At 38.0% G+C, this 16303-nt stretch overlaps 1 protein-coding gene across 2 annotated transcripts in view; it reads left to right on the forward strand.

The window, feature by feature from the left end:
* LOC105482314 (LDL receptor related protein 6) overlaps positions 1-16303 on the forward strand; it is a 152650-nt gene that overhangs the window by 83372 nt on the left and 52975 nt on the right. For both annotated transcript variants that reach the window (XM_011742335.3, XM_071072190.1), the window contains exons 4-7: positions 7-203; positions 3337-3468; positions 6010-6406; positions 7489-7660. In XM_011742335.3, coding sequence (XP_011740637.2) covers positions 7-203; positions 3337-3468; positions 6010-6406; positions 7489-7660 — 898 coding nt within the window. The remainder of the gene's footprint in view (positions 1-6; positions 204-3336; positions 3469-6009; positions 6407-7488; positions 7661-16303) is intronic.

A 16303-nucleotide genomic window follows, 5' to 3' on the forward strand; every position in this document is an offset into this window, starting at 1 on the left:
TAATAGGCAGGCAGTGGTTAAAGGTTCGCTTCCGCATCCTTTTGCCTTGACGTTATTTGAGGACATATTGTACTGGACTGACTGGAGCACACACTCCATTTTGGCTTGCAACAAGTATACTGGTGAGGGTCTGCGTGAAATCCATTCTAACATCTTCTCTCCCATGGATATACATGCCTTCAGCCAACAGAGGCAGCCAAATGGTAAGTGATCCTTGATTTTTAAATTGCAAGTTGGAACAGCTTTGTAACACTCTAATGTCTGGCTTTAGTGAGAATCAGGAGGAGGGAGGGCATATCCAAAGATAATTGGCGGGAATAAAAATGAGTTAAAATCCTACTTGGGAGGCTGAGGCAAGAGAATCACTTGAACTCGGGAGGCCGAGGTTGCAGTGAGCTGAGATTGCGCCATTGCATTCCAGCTTGGGAGACAGAGCAAGACTCGGTCTCAAAAAAAAGAAAAAAAAAAGAGAGAGAGTTAAAATCCCAGCACTTTGGGAGACTGAAGCAGGCAGATCATATGAGGTCAGGAGTTTGAGACCAGCCTGGCCAACATGGCAAAAACCCTGTCTCTACTAAAAAATACAAAAATTAATGGAGTGTAGTGGTGTGCACCTGTAGTCCCAGCCACTTGGGAGGCTGAGGTAGGAGAGTCACTTGAACCTGGGAGGTGGAGATTGCAGTGAGCTGAGATTGTGCCACTGCACTCCAGCCTGGGCAACAGAGCGAGACTTTGCTCAAAAAAAAAAAAAGGGAAAATGTAAAAATATAATTCAGGTTAGGCAATAACCTAGACCATCTGTAGCCTTTCACTACAGAACCACCTCAGCCTTTTTGGGTCAGCAGTTCTAGAGGTGGAGAAGAGAAAAGATAATTTAAAAATTGAGATAGCTTATATGCTAGGCTTATAACAAATTAATTTTTTGTTCATATTATTTCTTTCAATATGTAGTTGAATGTGTTGATGTGAGTGTGTTTAAAAAACAAACTCTGGCCGGGCGCGGTGTCTCAAGCCTGTAATCCCAGCACTTTGGGAGGCCGAGACGGGTGGATCACGAGGTCAGGAGATCGAGACCATCCTGGCTAACATGGTGAAACCCTGTCTCTACTAAAAAATACAAAAAACTAGCCGGGCGAGGTGGCGGGCACCTGTAGTCCCAGCTACTCAGGAGGCTGAGGCAGGAGAATGGCGTGAACCTGGGAGGCGGAGCTTGCAGTGAGCTGAGATTTGGCCACTGCACTCCAGCCTGGGCGACAGAGCGAGACTCCGTCTCAAAAACAAAAACAAAAACAAACAAACTCTTGGGCCAGGCGCGGTGGCTCATGCCTGTAATCCCAGCACTGTGGGAGGCCGAGGCAGGTGGATCACTTGAGGTCAGGAGTTTGAGACTGGCCAACATGGCGTTTAGTAGAGACAACACGTCTCTACTAAAAAAACAAAAATATTCGCCAGGTATGGTGGCGCATGCTTATAATCCCAGCTACTTGGGAGACTGAGGCTGGAGAATCACTTGAACCCAGGAGGTAGAGGTTGCAGTGAGCCAAGATCGCGCCATTGCACTTCAGCCTGGGCAACAAGAACGAAATTATGTCTCAAAAAAAAAAAAAAACAAAAAAACACACAAAAAAACTCCCTCTTCTTTTTAAATGAAAACTCCGTTAATCTAGAATATATTTGAATTTAAGTACCTCAGCTTGCTAAATAAAATACCTACTTAAACTTTTCTGCCTACCCCTCCCACCTTGTTTTCCTTAGTTTTGGTTCTATTTTTGGTCAGCCTTTACAATGACTTGGGCTATGACTGCTGAGAACTTTTAAGAGATGACTGGAATTAGGTTTAAAAGGAATATGAGAATGTTAAGGGTTTGGCAGTTGTGTGTAAATAAATGTCTGGCATCTGTCTTAGTGTATTTCAGATTTTATTACATAGCCAAAAATGAAGAGTTTTTGCAACATGTGTTGCTTTATATTAGCTCTTTCAATTTAGGGGGAGATAATCAAATATTGAAAGTGTTATGTTGGAATCTGATGATCATGAGCCCATAAAAATGTTTTTAAATGTATGTGTTACTCTTCTGTACAAAAGAAAACATTCAGTCACTCGTATGAATTTTTTTTATTCTTCATAGGTCTGAAAAGAGAATTTTCCCTGTTTTTTGTTTGCTTTTTTGAGATGGAGTCTTACTCTGTTGTGCGTTTATGTGATCACGGCTCCCTGCAGCCTCCAACTTCCAGGCTCAAGTGATCTTCCCACCTCAGCCTCCCGAGTAGCGGGGACTACAGGCATATGCCACCACACCTGGCTAATTTTAGTATTTTTTATAGAGGTAGGGCTCACCATGTTGGTGACCCAAGCTGGTCTCAAACTCTTGGGCTTAAGTGACCCACCTGCCTTGGCCTCCCAAAGTGCTGGGATTACAGTCATGAGCCACCATGCCTGACCTCCTGTTTTTCTTTTTAAATGGCATTGTTGGTCCTTTGTGTTTTACTAATTTGAGAATTTGCAGTTATCTTTCATGTTGGTTACTTTTATCTTTCATGTTCCATTGGTCTCCATCTTATGTTGATTTTTTTCTATGAGTATTGTTTGGACATATCCTTTTCCATAATTTCCAAAGTTTGCTAATTAGTTTTCTCTGCTTTTCATTTTCCCCTTTTTTCTGCTTATCCCTTGTGTTAATCTTCCCAAGGCATGACTTTTCAACATAACTACTTTTCTTGGCTTTCAGTGTCCTTCACTTTAATCTATTCCCATTCTTTGTACTCATTCAGCTTTAGTTCCTTTTAGTTAATGGAAATCTTAACCTCCAGTTACACTGTTCACCTGATTATCTTACCCAGTTTGTAGTCCCTAAAGTTTTATTCAGATAGCTTTACCATACTTGAAATGTCCTCTTATCTATCCATCCTATCCTTGAAGGCTCCTGTGCTATATATACTCCACAAAGCTCTTCAATTCTTTAAACCTCAGTGGGTTTTTTCCCATATGACTCTATACTTATTGTCTATAATGTGCAAAATAGCACTTAGTTTTATTGGTTTTTTTTTTTTTTTTTTTTTAGTTTTGCTTTTTGTTAATTTTGTTTAACTGACTGAATTGTAACCTCTTTTAGTGCGGGGATCTCCTGCTTTACTTCTTGTGTATTCCTCTTTGAATACAAAATACTAAGTAAATTCACACTGATTAATTCCCATCTTTGCAGATGGTTTGATAGTCAAGCACCTGCATGACATTTGGTAATAATTTTGGCTTATCACAGTTGTTCATGTTATGGTTGTTAACCTTTGTGTACTTAGTAATCATTGGTATTAATCAATGTGATTTATATTTGACAGCCACAAATCCATGTGGAATTGACAATGGGGGTTGTTCCCATTTGTGTTTGATGTCTCCAGTCAAGCCTTTTTATCAGTGTGCTTGCCCCACTGGGGTCAAACTCCTGGAGAATGGAAAAACCTGCAAAGATGGTAAGAAGATATCCAAAATGAAAAACTTTATAACTATTGGAATTCTTTATGATTTGTTTTCTCTATAATCAGCTCTCTAGGTTATACTGCTTTGGGAGACCAGTCACTTAATTTCACACATGGTTATAGAATAGGAGTGTTTTGTTCTGTGGTATCACTTGAATGCTATTTTTAAAATTACTTTAGTGTTTTAAATAACATATTTTTGAAAAAAGTTACTTGTATCTTTTCTGTCAATCTCATAGTCATTGATATCACAGTTGATACTTATGGAAATAAGTATTCTCATAAAGAATATATTGTTAACAGGTAGCATTTGTGAATCAAGAACCTGTGAAAGAAAGTATGTTTATTAAACTTTTAGCTACAAAGAATATAATGAGATATATTTTATAACAAATTATTTAAGGACATTTTAAATTGCTTTTTAACAACAGAGAGATTCTTTCAGAGCTAGAAAAAAAAATCCATATTGTACTGTTTAAAACAACTTCTTTTTATACTTAAGAAACACACTTTGCCTCTTCTCCTTACTCTTAATTCCCTATAGAGAGAGGGCATGTTGGAGAAAGTATACTGATTTAGGACATTTTAAGGGACTTCCACTTTGGAAGAACACCAGTTCTTCTGTTTTTCTTCTTAATGAGAATGTTATTCTTCATTATCACCCCTATGGATCACCATCTGGTTCTCTAGCAACCAGCAAGTCCTGGTAAGAAAATTGTTTTATTTAGCTGTGGCTTCTTTATCTAACTCTGAAAAGCAGAAGCCTGTGTTTTGGAGTGTGTTAGAGTCCCTGGCAAGGGGGCCAGGGAGTCAGAGAGATGGAATTGAGTCTGTGTACAGGATGTTTGTTATGACTTGGCATTGATAAATTACCCTCATAGTAAAAGGTGAAGCTGGCTGACTCTTGTCAAATGGTTTCCATGGCAGACAACAATTTGGTTTCAATTTAAAACAAAAGGTTTTTGTAATGTTGCTTTTTTCTTTAAAAATGTAGCCTGACTTTAAAACAGAGGATTTATTTTAGCAATAATGGCCTATCTGCTCCCTCACAGCAGTGCAAGTGTACATATTTAACCAGTTTTGAATTTCATATGTGCATTTGGCATGTAGTAGTCTTAAGTTAACTGTTATGTTTTGATCACCTTGCTCAAATTAACAGCTCTATGACTTCTTTGTGAAGTTCTGGGCTAGCTCCTTTTGGCTGTTAGCTGGGGCAGTGAATTGTACAAAGTTATTCCTACTTGGTTCCTGCAGTGGCATTTGGGCTGTATTTTCTTCAAGTTGGATTCATTTATAATTAGCTCTAGAGTGAAAGAGCCGATATTGAGAGGCTTCACTCTTCTTCTCAGTTTTTTAACTTGTAATTGCAGATTGATTCTTGAAGTTTATATGCCAGTATTTTGTTTTGGACTCATTTATTTAGCTGGGAATCTTTTCTTGTTCTTTCAGTTGTCAATTTGCTTACTGTCTTTTATTAGCTTCTTATAGTTAGATGATTTTTTGCTGGTGGTTTACTTGAACATTTAAAATGAAAAAAAAATTGAGCTCAGTATCCTCATTCTTAGTTATGTAGTTAAATATTTGGGGCTTGGGCTTAAAACAGTTCGTAAATAAACCTAATTTAAAATTCAGTAAAATAAAAATCTGAAAGTCTTTATTTTTTAATACTGTTGGTAAGTATTAGTTAATATTTCTTGAGTACTTACATGTTCAGTACCTTCCTGAGTTTTAGATTTATCTCCTTTAATCCTTACAGCAGCCTTACAAGGTATAGATGAAGAAACTAGGCTTAGAGGGATTAGATATTTTCCCAATGTTTGTGTAGCTTCTTGAATCAAATTATATTGGATCCACAACTCTTAACCACTGTGTTATGTTTATTTGGTTCCTTCCCCCTACTGCAGCTGTTTGCTTCTCCATAGCTTGCTTTGTTCTCAATTCTGTGAGGTATTGCCCTGTATTTCTCTTTGTTAAGACAGATTTACTGAGATGTAACTTATATACCATATAAAATCCATCCATTTTTTAAATTGTACAATTCAGTGACTTTTTAGTAAATTGACAGAGTTATACAGTTATCACCATGATCCAATTTTAGAACGTTCCTGTAAACCACAAAGATTCTTGTCCTAAATTTCTTTATCTTTTTTTAAAAAATGCTTCTTGAACAAAGGATCTATATCCTACATCTCCTTCTCCTTTAATACTCAGCTACTTAGCTTCTTAGTCATTACATAGTCATTATTCATTGTACTTTTAACTGGCTGGATTAATTCCAGTGAAACCATAGAGTGTATCACAACTTAATTTGGAGAGTTAGCCATTAAACAGTTTGACTTCAGAGTAGATTTTTCCTATTTCACTGTATTACTTTCCATTTCCACTGTAAAGAGAGCTCATATATCCTTTTGTGTTAATTTATGTATATTTTATATTAATTTTATATTTATTTTTCAGTTGTTGATTCTTTATCTAGAGCAGGTAAATTTTACCTCTCGGTTTCAAACTATTCTTCATTTCACTTTGTTGTTCTAGGTGCCACAGAATTATTGCTTTTAGCTCGAAGGACAGACTTGAGACGCATTTCTTTGGATACACCAGATTTTACAGACATTGTTCTGCAGTTAGAAGACATCCGTCATGCCATTGCCATAGATTATGATCCTGTGGAAGGCTACATCTACTGGACTGATGATGAAGTGAGGGCCATACGCCGTTCATTTATAGATGGATCTGGCAGTCAGTTTGTGGTCACTGCTCAAATTGCCCATCCTGATGGTATTGCTGTGGACTGGGTTGCACGAAATCTTTATTGGACGGACACTGGCACTGATCGAATAGAAGTGACAAGGCTCAATGGGACCATGAGGAAGATCTTGATTTCAGAGGACTTAGAGGAACCCCGGGCTATTGTGTTAGATCCTATGGTTGGGTAAGAAGCTCTACTGATAGCAAATTCTGTGTGGTGTTTCTGCTTTACACAGGTTCCTAAAAACATTGACTAAGATAACATGACATATATATATAAAACATGACATACATATATATATAGGTTTCCAGTAAACAGCTCTTTAATGACTGTCTATTTTTAGGGTATGGTGATTGGAATACAATCTCACGTTTAAAAATTGCTAGTTTTTTGCATTGGGTGTCTTAGATATTTTTTCTTTCTAAATTAAGTCCATGTTTGCTGACTTTGGGTGTTGTCTGCAGATTTTGCTCGGATTGCATCATTACCATGAAAAATGTGGAAAGAAATTGTTTTCAGAACTCTTTCCCTTCCCCTAGAAGCTTTAATTCCATTTTCAGTACTTTATAGTAAGAATATAGCTTACTTTTATTTCCCTAAATACATGAATAACTTGATTTCCAAAACTTTGTCTGCCCATGCAGCTTTACTTCTAGTTTGTTGTTGTTTGTTTGTTTGTTTCGTTTTACCATGCCACCCGGATCATAGTCCAGGGAAGTACAACTTTTTACATACTCAACAATTTTATTATTACTATGAGATTTATTCTGAGGATGAGCATAGTGACAAATTACACCTCAGTATGTACCAATGCCTTAGAGCCATTTAAACATCCAGGAGCCATAAGAATCACTTAGCACTGCGGCAAGAAACAGTTATTTTGAGAATTCAGTTTGCCATCTGACTAATACTGCTGGGATAAGCCTTTTGTGCCAGAGATGACAAGCCACCAAGGAAAAGAGAGAAAGTTCATGGAAAAGGGCACACAATGTTTTTTTTAAAAAAAGAAGTAAAACTGTAATCTCATTATTGGGAGGCATTTTCAGGATTGGCTCTAGAACACGCTGTTTGATCTGGAAATTTCCCACAATCTTATATACTGCTGTGATAAATGTCTTAAACACACTCTTCATATGCTTTTTTTTCCCTTCTATGCCATTAACTGATGATACCAGTGTAATAGGAGGGGTGGATCTCACCTTTAGAATATCTGAAAGTTACATTTTATTATCTATTTTTAGCTCATTTTCTGTATACTTCTATAGGTACATGTATTGGACTGACTGGGGAGAAATTCCGAAAATTGAGCGAGCAGCTCTGGATGGTTCTGACCGTGTAGTATTGGTTAACACTTCTCTTGGATGGCCAAATGGTTTAGCCTTGGATTATGATGAAGGCAAAATATACTGGGGAGATGCCAAAACAGACAAGATTGAGGTTTGTTTTTTGCTTTTTCATTTTCAAGCCACTTTTATAATGGGTTTTGAGTTGACAGTATAATAATTTGAGTACAGATATTCTTTCTTCTTAACAGTTGTCTGGGGTGCCAAAGGTACGTTTTACAGAAATTTTACTCAACCTTCATGATTCTAGGGATAATATATTCTCTTCCACATAATCCTGGTATAGAGAAATGTATTGGTATGAGAAATGGCTGTTGATCAGTTTCTAGTCTTAAAAGGTTATATAAGTGATTTTCGTCATTTTGGGTAAAGCCACTGCCTGAATTTCCTAGGGGTAATTTCTGCAAACCAAAATTATGTAAGCTCTATACTGGAAGAACTGGCTGTCCTAGGTTAGGAAAACAAAGTCCATATGTATGCGTGTGTGTGTGTGCGTGTGTGTGTGTATATATATATATCTTTTATTGCTGTTACTGGTGTTGGGGTGGATGGTAGAATATGTTAAATAATATGCTGATTACATGCAAACAATTTTAAAATTGATTTATGGGCTGTGTGGGAGCAAGACTAATTAACCAATGGTTGGCAAAAAAATATTTACCAAGTGGTAGAATTAAGTTTGTGGCAATCAAATAGATTATGGTGAAAATAATCAGTGATTAATATTTTATCAGAATGTTTTGTTAGTGGCATATATCTCTGATATTGGTGTTAAGTCTAAAATTAACAACTTCGAATTAGACTTTGCTACAGGTCTTATGGATCACATAGATAAAACAGAGTTAGGATCTCAATTTTCCTTTGGGGGAAACTTCTCATACAAGGATGGCTTTAAATGACTCTTCAGAGAGACACTGTACACATCTAATGGACAGAAAATTCAGACTCTAGAACAGTTGTTTTAGAAAGGTATTCTGTAGAGTACCTATGACTCTGAGGGAATAATGACTTAAAGGGCCTTGCTTCCAAAATGGAAACTTGGAATAGAAGAAACCCGTTAGTATTCCACCAGGCTCAAATACTGAAAGCGGCATCTGTTGTTCTTGCAGCTGGTTTTCATTAATAGAAACGTTTGCATAGACTCCATAAATTTTCTCCCTGTTAGTATTTCACTGCCTCCCACTCTTTTCAAATCCAAGTTGATGTTTGAATCTTTTAACAGTTGGAGTGCATTGCTAATGAGACAGAGGTTATGAGTTCATGTTTCAGACAGGCTTTTAGCTTCATTTTGGTCTGCTTGAATATAGATTGCCTACCTAATCCCATCTAGTCCACACCTGTGGATTATGAACTATACATGAGTGTATAGGTATGAGTATGCTTAGGAAAACAGTTTAAAGCCCGTATATTTTAGAAGAATATCTGCAAGAAAATTTACGTAAGGAATGCATTCAATTTATTATCACACAAGGTTTTTAAAATTCCATATTTGGTTTTGCCCATCTTAGCCTGTTATAACTGACTGATTAGCCTGAAAATAAAATCATTTGTTTCTTACTGGGAAATATGTCAAGGCTCATTTTTCCCACTTTAGGTATAATACTTTAGATACAGAAATTTATTCAGAATAACAAATAGTTCAGAAGGGATTCAGATAACGACATCACAATTTATGGAGTTCTGAGTGACTGTCTTTAAGAATAAAAATTAATACACTTTATATAACAATATATAACATTGAATAAATAGGATGTGTTTTCCTAGTTTGTAGTGAGTGCAGTAGATTTTAAAATTAGAATTCCTTTTCTGGCCACTTTGTTATGTTTTCTTGAGCTATGCTCATATATGTATACATACACACACACACACATAGTGGTGTCATTGGCTCCTTCAGCCTTTCTTTCCTTCTTCCCTGTATGGTACCAGCATCTGTAAACCTGTTTTTAATTTTTTTTCATTCGTTCATTCATTCGTTCATTTGTTCCTTCATTCATTCATTCTTTCAATCTGCAAAGGCTCTGTCACCCATAAATCTTGTTTTTAGATCCATCTTTCTCCTTCTAGGTTTGCTGGAACACAACTGCTGTTTGATTTTTATCCCCTTTTTGTAAATTGATGTTTGTGGTAAATTTACTTCTGTATACATGAAGACCTCCCTTTATAATTTCCCCTGGAGATTCTGATGAGTTTTCACTATTAGGACATCAGAGCCTTTGCCATTTTATTTACATAGGCACATCTAGGAAATAAAGACAGCATATAGTTATTTATTCCCTTCTTATGTTGATGTAAAATCTGATACTTGGCAAACTAAAGAAAGAGTGCAGCTCTTCGTCTAAATTAGTCTTGCATAACTGGGGGAGAAAAACTGGGGTTTCCCATCCTGAGACTAGTAGTGATTCTAGGAGCAACTGCTTCTACCAGCTTTTCGTCTCCCTTGACTCGATAATACTGAACTTGAAAACTTTTAGAAAGATATGTAATTTTTAAAATCCCCCTTTTTCCAAGAAGTGTATTTGCTAGCCTTTTGTTACTGGCAGCTGATCCTAGATACTGATCTAACCCTAGTCTGGGTGACATTGTCCCTTCTAGTCCCATTTTCCTTAGAAAGCTTCTTAGCCTTTGTCATGCCTAAAAATGAAAGCTGCTTTTTGCTGGGACTATAAGAGAGTATCAAATTATGGTTATGTTAACCCTGGTCTCTTCTGAAAGACTTAAGAGTCTGGTTGGCCAGGCGCGGTGGCTCACGCCTGTATTCCCAGTACTTTGGGAGGCTGAGGCGGGTGGATCACGAGGTCAGGAGTTCGAGACCAGCCTGGCCAACATGGCAAAACCCTGTCTCTAGTAAAAATACAAAAATTAGCTGGGCATGGTGGCAGGCACCTGTAATCCCAGCTACTCAGGAGACTGAGGCAGGAGAATCGCTTGAACCCTGCAGGCGGAAGTTGCAGTGAGCCAAGATCATGCCATTGCACTCCAGCCTGGGAGACAAGATGCAAGACTCCGTCTCAAAAAAAAGAGTCTGTTTGGGATCACACTGTTGTATATGTGTTTATAGGACATTTGGAAAGAAAAGATAATTATTTGGTAAATTATTATGTAGCAAGGTAAGACATAGTAAACCTATTTGTCTTGAGTGGATCACATGGGAAAGTCTCATTGTGTTCACTCATTTATGCTACCTGCTCACTTAGTGGAAATTCTTTAGATCAGCTTCTCACTTCCTCTTTTGTAAGTGGCGATGTGCCCAGATGCTGGCTACATTAGGGAAACCAGGGAGAAGGAATGGGGAATTCTAGGTATTAGATGTGTTTTTATGTTATACAGAGTTGTAGAAAGAATGACTAGATTTAACCTAAGCTTCTGGAAGGAGGGATTGAGCATAGGGCATTGCTAATGATGTCACATGTTTTTTAAAAAATGGTTGTGGTATTTGGCTCCTGCTTTAGTAGAATAACATATATGTGAGGGTATGTCTGTTTTCCCTACTTGTCAGGTGATAGTGGCCACCTATCTGTAGGTGTTATTTAAAAGGTGCTTGCTAGTACTTGTTTATGTCTCTTCTTCATTATGCTGAAATGACTTCATTGCCTTTTGTGGACAAACCTAGTTTACTTGTCTGCACTGTACTTCTGCCACCACCCCCTCCCCGCCTCCCAATTTTTACTATATTGTTGTGGGGCCTTCCCATAATAAGTACTAAAGCATTAGCAGAAAGAATAATTTTCATGTTTTTGATAGGGGAAAGATCAAAAGCCTTTATTTCGATTTTATATGACCCTGCAGGAGGCAGAACAACATTGTCTTAACAGCATTCCTTTTTTTGGGGGGTCAGGTTTTACTGCTGAAAACGTCTGTTGCACTGAGGGCCTGTAGTACTTCTTACTAATAGCAAAGAGATGTCATTGGCAATTTATAGGTTTAAAGCATTTCTGCCATGGTGTAAAATTCAGAATGTACTATTAGCTTATATTTTCTTGAGGTTACTTTTCTTGTTGTGTACCCATTTAACTGATTGACAAAAATCAACGTTTCTAATCTTTGGTTTTATTGAAAACAGTAGTGTTGTCATAGCTAAATTTTTTTCACAGTTTCTTTTTTCTTTTTCTTATTTATTTATTTATTTATTTATTTTGAGATGGAGTCTCACTATTTTGCCCAGGCTGGAGTGCAGTGGTGCGATCTCAGCTCACTTCATGCAAGCTCCGCCTCCCGGGTTCACGCCATTTTCCTGCCTCAGCCTCCCAAGTAGCTGGGACTACCGGCGTCTGCCACCATTCCTGGCTAAGTTTTTGTATTTTTAGTAGAGATGGGGTTTCACCGTGTTAGCCAGGCTGGTGAGCCACCTGCCTCGGCTTCCCAAAGCACTGGGATTACAGGCGTGAGCCACTGCACCCGGCCTTTTTTTTTTTTTTTTTTTTTTTTTTTGAGACTTGGTCTCACTCCGTCGCCCAGGCTGGAGTACAGTGGCGTGATCTCAGCTCACTGCAACCTCTGCCTCCTAGGCTCAAGTGATACCCCTGCCTCACCCTCCCGAGTAGCTGGGATTACAGGCCCATGCCACCATGCCTGGCTACTTTTTGTATTTTAAGTAGAGACGGGGTTTCTCCATGTTGGCCAGGCTGGCCTCGAACTCCTGACCTCAAATGATCCACCCACCTCGGCCTCCCAAAGTGTTGAGATTATAGGCGTGAGCCATCGTGCCTGACCTGTTTTTTCATTATATACTTTTTATTTTGGTTTCTCCTCCCCACTTTCATTTCTGAGTTTCTACTGACAATGCAGCAACACCTGATAGTATAGGTAAAAAGATTTTCCTGTGTACTTTAAGAACATGTGTATTTGCTTTAAATCTTAGAGTAAGCTTCCCTACTTTAAGAGGATACAATGTCCATAGCTAGTTTTGTACAAACCTAATTTTACCTGGCACAACTTTGTTGGGAAACAGAAACGAAGATTATTAGAACCTTTAGTACCAAGAAATTTTGAATAAAGAAGGTATTATTTTGTATAATGTGTACTGAAAACTTGGCATTTGGTGAATGTTCTGTTTCATATTCTAAGCCTGAAATTGCAGGGCTACATTTTCCTATGATAACTTACTTTATTTCATCAATACCCTAATAAGGAAGTTTGTTTCCCAAGTATTCAAACTTCTTTTTTAAAGGAATTTCTTTGTTTGGTATCTTAGCCTTTGAATTGTTAAAAACATATAGAAACTTGTTGATAATTTTTTTTACTGTTGGTTTGTGAGATTAATTCCTCCTTAAGAAATTATAATAAAAAATCTATTGTTGAGATGAGGCTGTTCTGATAATATGACAAGTATCAGCAAGTACTTTTGAATCTTTGCCAATTTATAACATTAAAATTGATTATACCTTCAGTTTGAGGCTGGTCACGGTGGCTCACGACTGTAATCCAGCACTTTGGGAGACTGATGTGTGCTGATCACTTGAGGCCAGGAGTTGGAGACCAGCCTGGCCAACATGGTGAAACCCCGTCTCTACTAAAAATACAAAAATTAGCCCAACCTGGTGGCATGTGCCTGTAATCCCAGCTATTTAGGAGGCTGAGACACAAGAATCATTTGAACACAGGAGGTGGAGGTTGCAGTGAGCTGAGATCAGGCCACTGCACTCCAGCATGGACAACAGAGCAAGAGCTCTGCTTTAAAAAAAAAAAAAAGAAAGATTGATTATACTTTCAGTTTGAGAAATATTTAAAATAATTAATTTAAATACCTGAATATTTGCCCATATGTGCTACTTTACCACACAATATGTACTGTATGTTAGTGTGGATATATATTTCTCCCCAAATCTTCATAACATTTCACGGAAGAATTATATTGATAAACTCCATCATTAGATTGCTCAACTCAGCAGAGCACCTGGATTTTGGATTTATGTTCATTGAGTTGTAAACATGGTGCTGTCCTGTTGTGTTATTTTGTGTCTGGGGTACATCGCATAACAATAAATTTGTGAACTCCTATTTGAAAATTGCCAGTTGATTATTGGGCACAGTGGCTCACACTTGTAATCCCAGCACTTTGGGAGGGTTGAGGTAGGAGGATCCCTTGAGGCTAGGAGTTTGAAACCAGCCTGGGTAACACAATGAGATACCTGGCTCTACAGAAAATAAAAATTAGTTGGGCATGGTAGTGCACTCCTGGAGTCCCAGCTACTTGGGAGGCTGAAGTGGGAAGATCACTTGAGCCCAGGAGTTTGAGACCAGCCTGGGCAACATGGCAAAACCTCGTCTCTACAAAAAAATGCAAAAATTAGCCAGGCATGGTGGTATGCAACTATAGTCCCAGCTACTCTGGAGGCTGAGGTGGGAGGATCACTTGAGTCTGGGAGGCGGAGGTTGCAGTGAGCTGAGATCATGCCACTGAACTCTAGCTTGGGCAACAGAGCAAGACCCCGTCGCCCAAAAAACAAAAGAATTTATTTTAGCTGTGCTTAAAAAGAATGAGAGCAAAGAGGGCGGTTTTCCCTTGTTGACATGTTAATCTTTTCCCTATTAGGTTTTTGGGGCCTCAGGACAGTGAGGCTTTCAGAAGTGTCTTATGAAGCAGTTGAGTATAATTGACCAGGATGTTGACATTCATCATCATCATGCCTTCATCTGGAACTCTGTTCTCAATTTTTTCGTTTCCTGGAGTAATTCAGGTTTTAGAAAGCTTTGGTCACAGTAGTAATTTTTAGCTCTAACAGAAAAAGAGCATAGTAATTGCAAATGTTTAATATTCAATGCAAAAAATATTATATAACTACCCGGAGTAACTATGATACTTTAATTCTTTTCATATTTAAAATCACTTATATGTACTCAGACATAATGTATCTTGAAATAGTTTAAAAGGCTTTGAATATAGCACTGTAATTGCCCCTACCTCTCTCTTAAACAGGTGCATGGTGTCCCTTTACTGCACCTAGTGGGTCCAAAGCATTTCTTTATACTTGTCACCTCAGTGAGATTTGGCATGATTGAAATGTTGTTTCCGTGGATAAATATTCTATGTTTTAAAATCCCTTTTATGTGAAATTATATTTTATGTTCTGTGAAGTTGTATCAGAAAAAATATACTCCCCAACCCTCAGTCATATCTGTCTCTCTTACGTGTAAGCTTTTAATTAACTGCTTGTTTTGGATATTGTCTGGAACATTAGAAGAGGATGGTTCATTTTGGGCATAATTTGAGTTTCTCTTCTAGAACTTTATAGCATTCCCACTCTAGCACATTTTATGGTGGGTGCTTGGTTGTCGTCCTGCATCTATTCCTTGAACTTGTCTTGTCAAGTGAAGTTGCATAGCAGCAATTTTGGTAGTAGACTGGCTGCATTCCAAGATTGCATGGGCAATCCTGTCTTGACATTTAATGAGCTGATGAAATGATTCAAAGACTGGATGTGATGTCTGTAGAAGATTTGCCATTACCTCTTCTTTGTGCAGATAATGTTATGGTTAACCCACGTCTATTTCCTCTTGTAGCCTATATTCTCAGTGTGGTTTAGAATATTTCAGAATGTTAAACCAATGCCCCAGTGTGGTCAAAGCAGCTGAAACCACTGGAGACTCTGGGTCAGATTTGGAGTTAGATTTTAGAAGTGACAGAAGCCTAATTTCAGTTTAACTAATTAAACCACTCTGAGGTAATACAGTGAAGTAAACCCTTAAGAGTTGCCAGATTTAATTAACATTGGCACAGTTTTTAAAGCATAAGTGTAATCTTTTGGAATTGCCTAAAGTGGTTCATTTGTTCTGGGTTCAGAATATACAAACAAGCTTTTGCCAGGATTTGTGTTATTTTAAACATAAGGGGCTTAAACTGTATTTGTAGAACTAGTAACCTGTCCAAAACTTTTACAGGAATATGAGAAATGGAATAGTGATTTCTTTAAGACAGAGCAACATGTTCTTATTTCACTATGGTAACTTGTGCCTAGTAGAAAAAGATTGTGTGGCTGGTACATGAAAAATACTTAGTGGAGAAGTCAGTTTTCTAATAGTGTCACCTCTACAAAAGTAATGAAAGGAAACATTTCAGAAATTGGACTTTGTGTGAAGGAAAATACATTATCTGTGTGTTTAGATTCAAAGTCTCACAGTCAGATATTGTTTTAGCTGGTGATCCCTTAATCTTTTCAGAGGATCCTTGTAATTCCTTTCTATATCATATTAACAAAAACGATAATAGTGTTTAATTTAATTTAATTTAATTTAATTTTTTATTTTGAGACTGAGTCTCACTCTGTCGCCCAGGCTGGAGTGCAGTGGGGCGAGATTGGCTCACTGCAAGCTCTGCCTCCTGGGTTCACGCCATTCTTCTGCCTCAGCCTCCCGAGTAGTCAGGAGTAGTCCTGGGACTACAGGCGCCTGCCACGACACCCGGCTAATTTTTTTGTGTGTGTTTTTAGTAGAGACGGGGTTTCACCATGTTAGCCAGGATGGTCTCGATCTCCTGACCTCGTGATCCGCCCGCCTTGGCCTCCCAAAGTGCTGGGATTATAGGCGTGAGCCACTGCGCCTGGCTGATAAGAGCATTTGTTAATAACAGCAGTTATCATCATCATTATTATTTGTGTGTCCTTGGGCTTGCTCCTTAGCTTTTTCTCTTCATTTTTCAAAAATTATGGAAAATGTCAGAGTATAGAAAGCAGAGTAGAGATGACCATGCACTACCTAGTTTTAACCATTGTTAGTACATGGCTGATCTAGACTGTAGTAT

Source organism: Macaca nemestrina, chromosome 10 (assembly GCF_043159975.1).
Source record: "Macaca nemestrina isolate mMacNem1 chromosome 10, mMacNem.hap1, whole genome shotgun sequence".
Taxonomy (NCBI): Eukaryota; Metazoa; Chordata; class Mammalia; order Primates; family Cercopithecidae; genus Macaca; species Macaca nemestrina.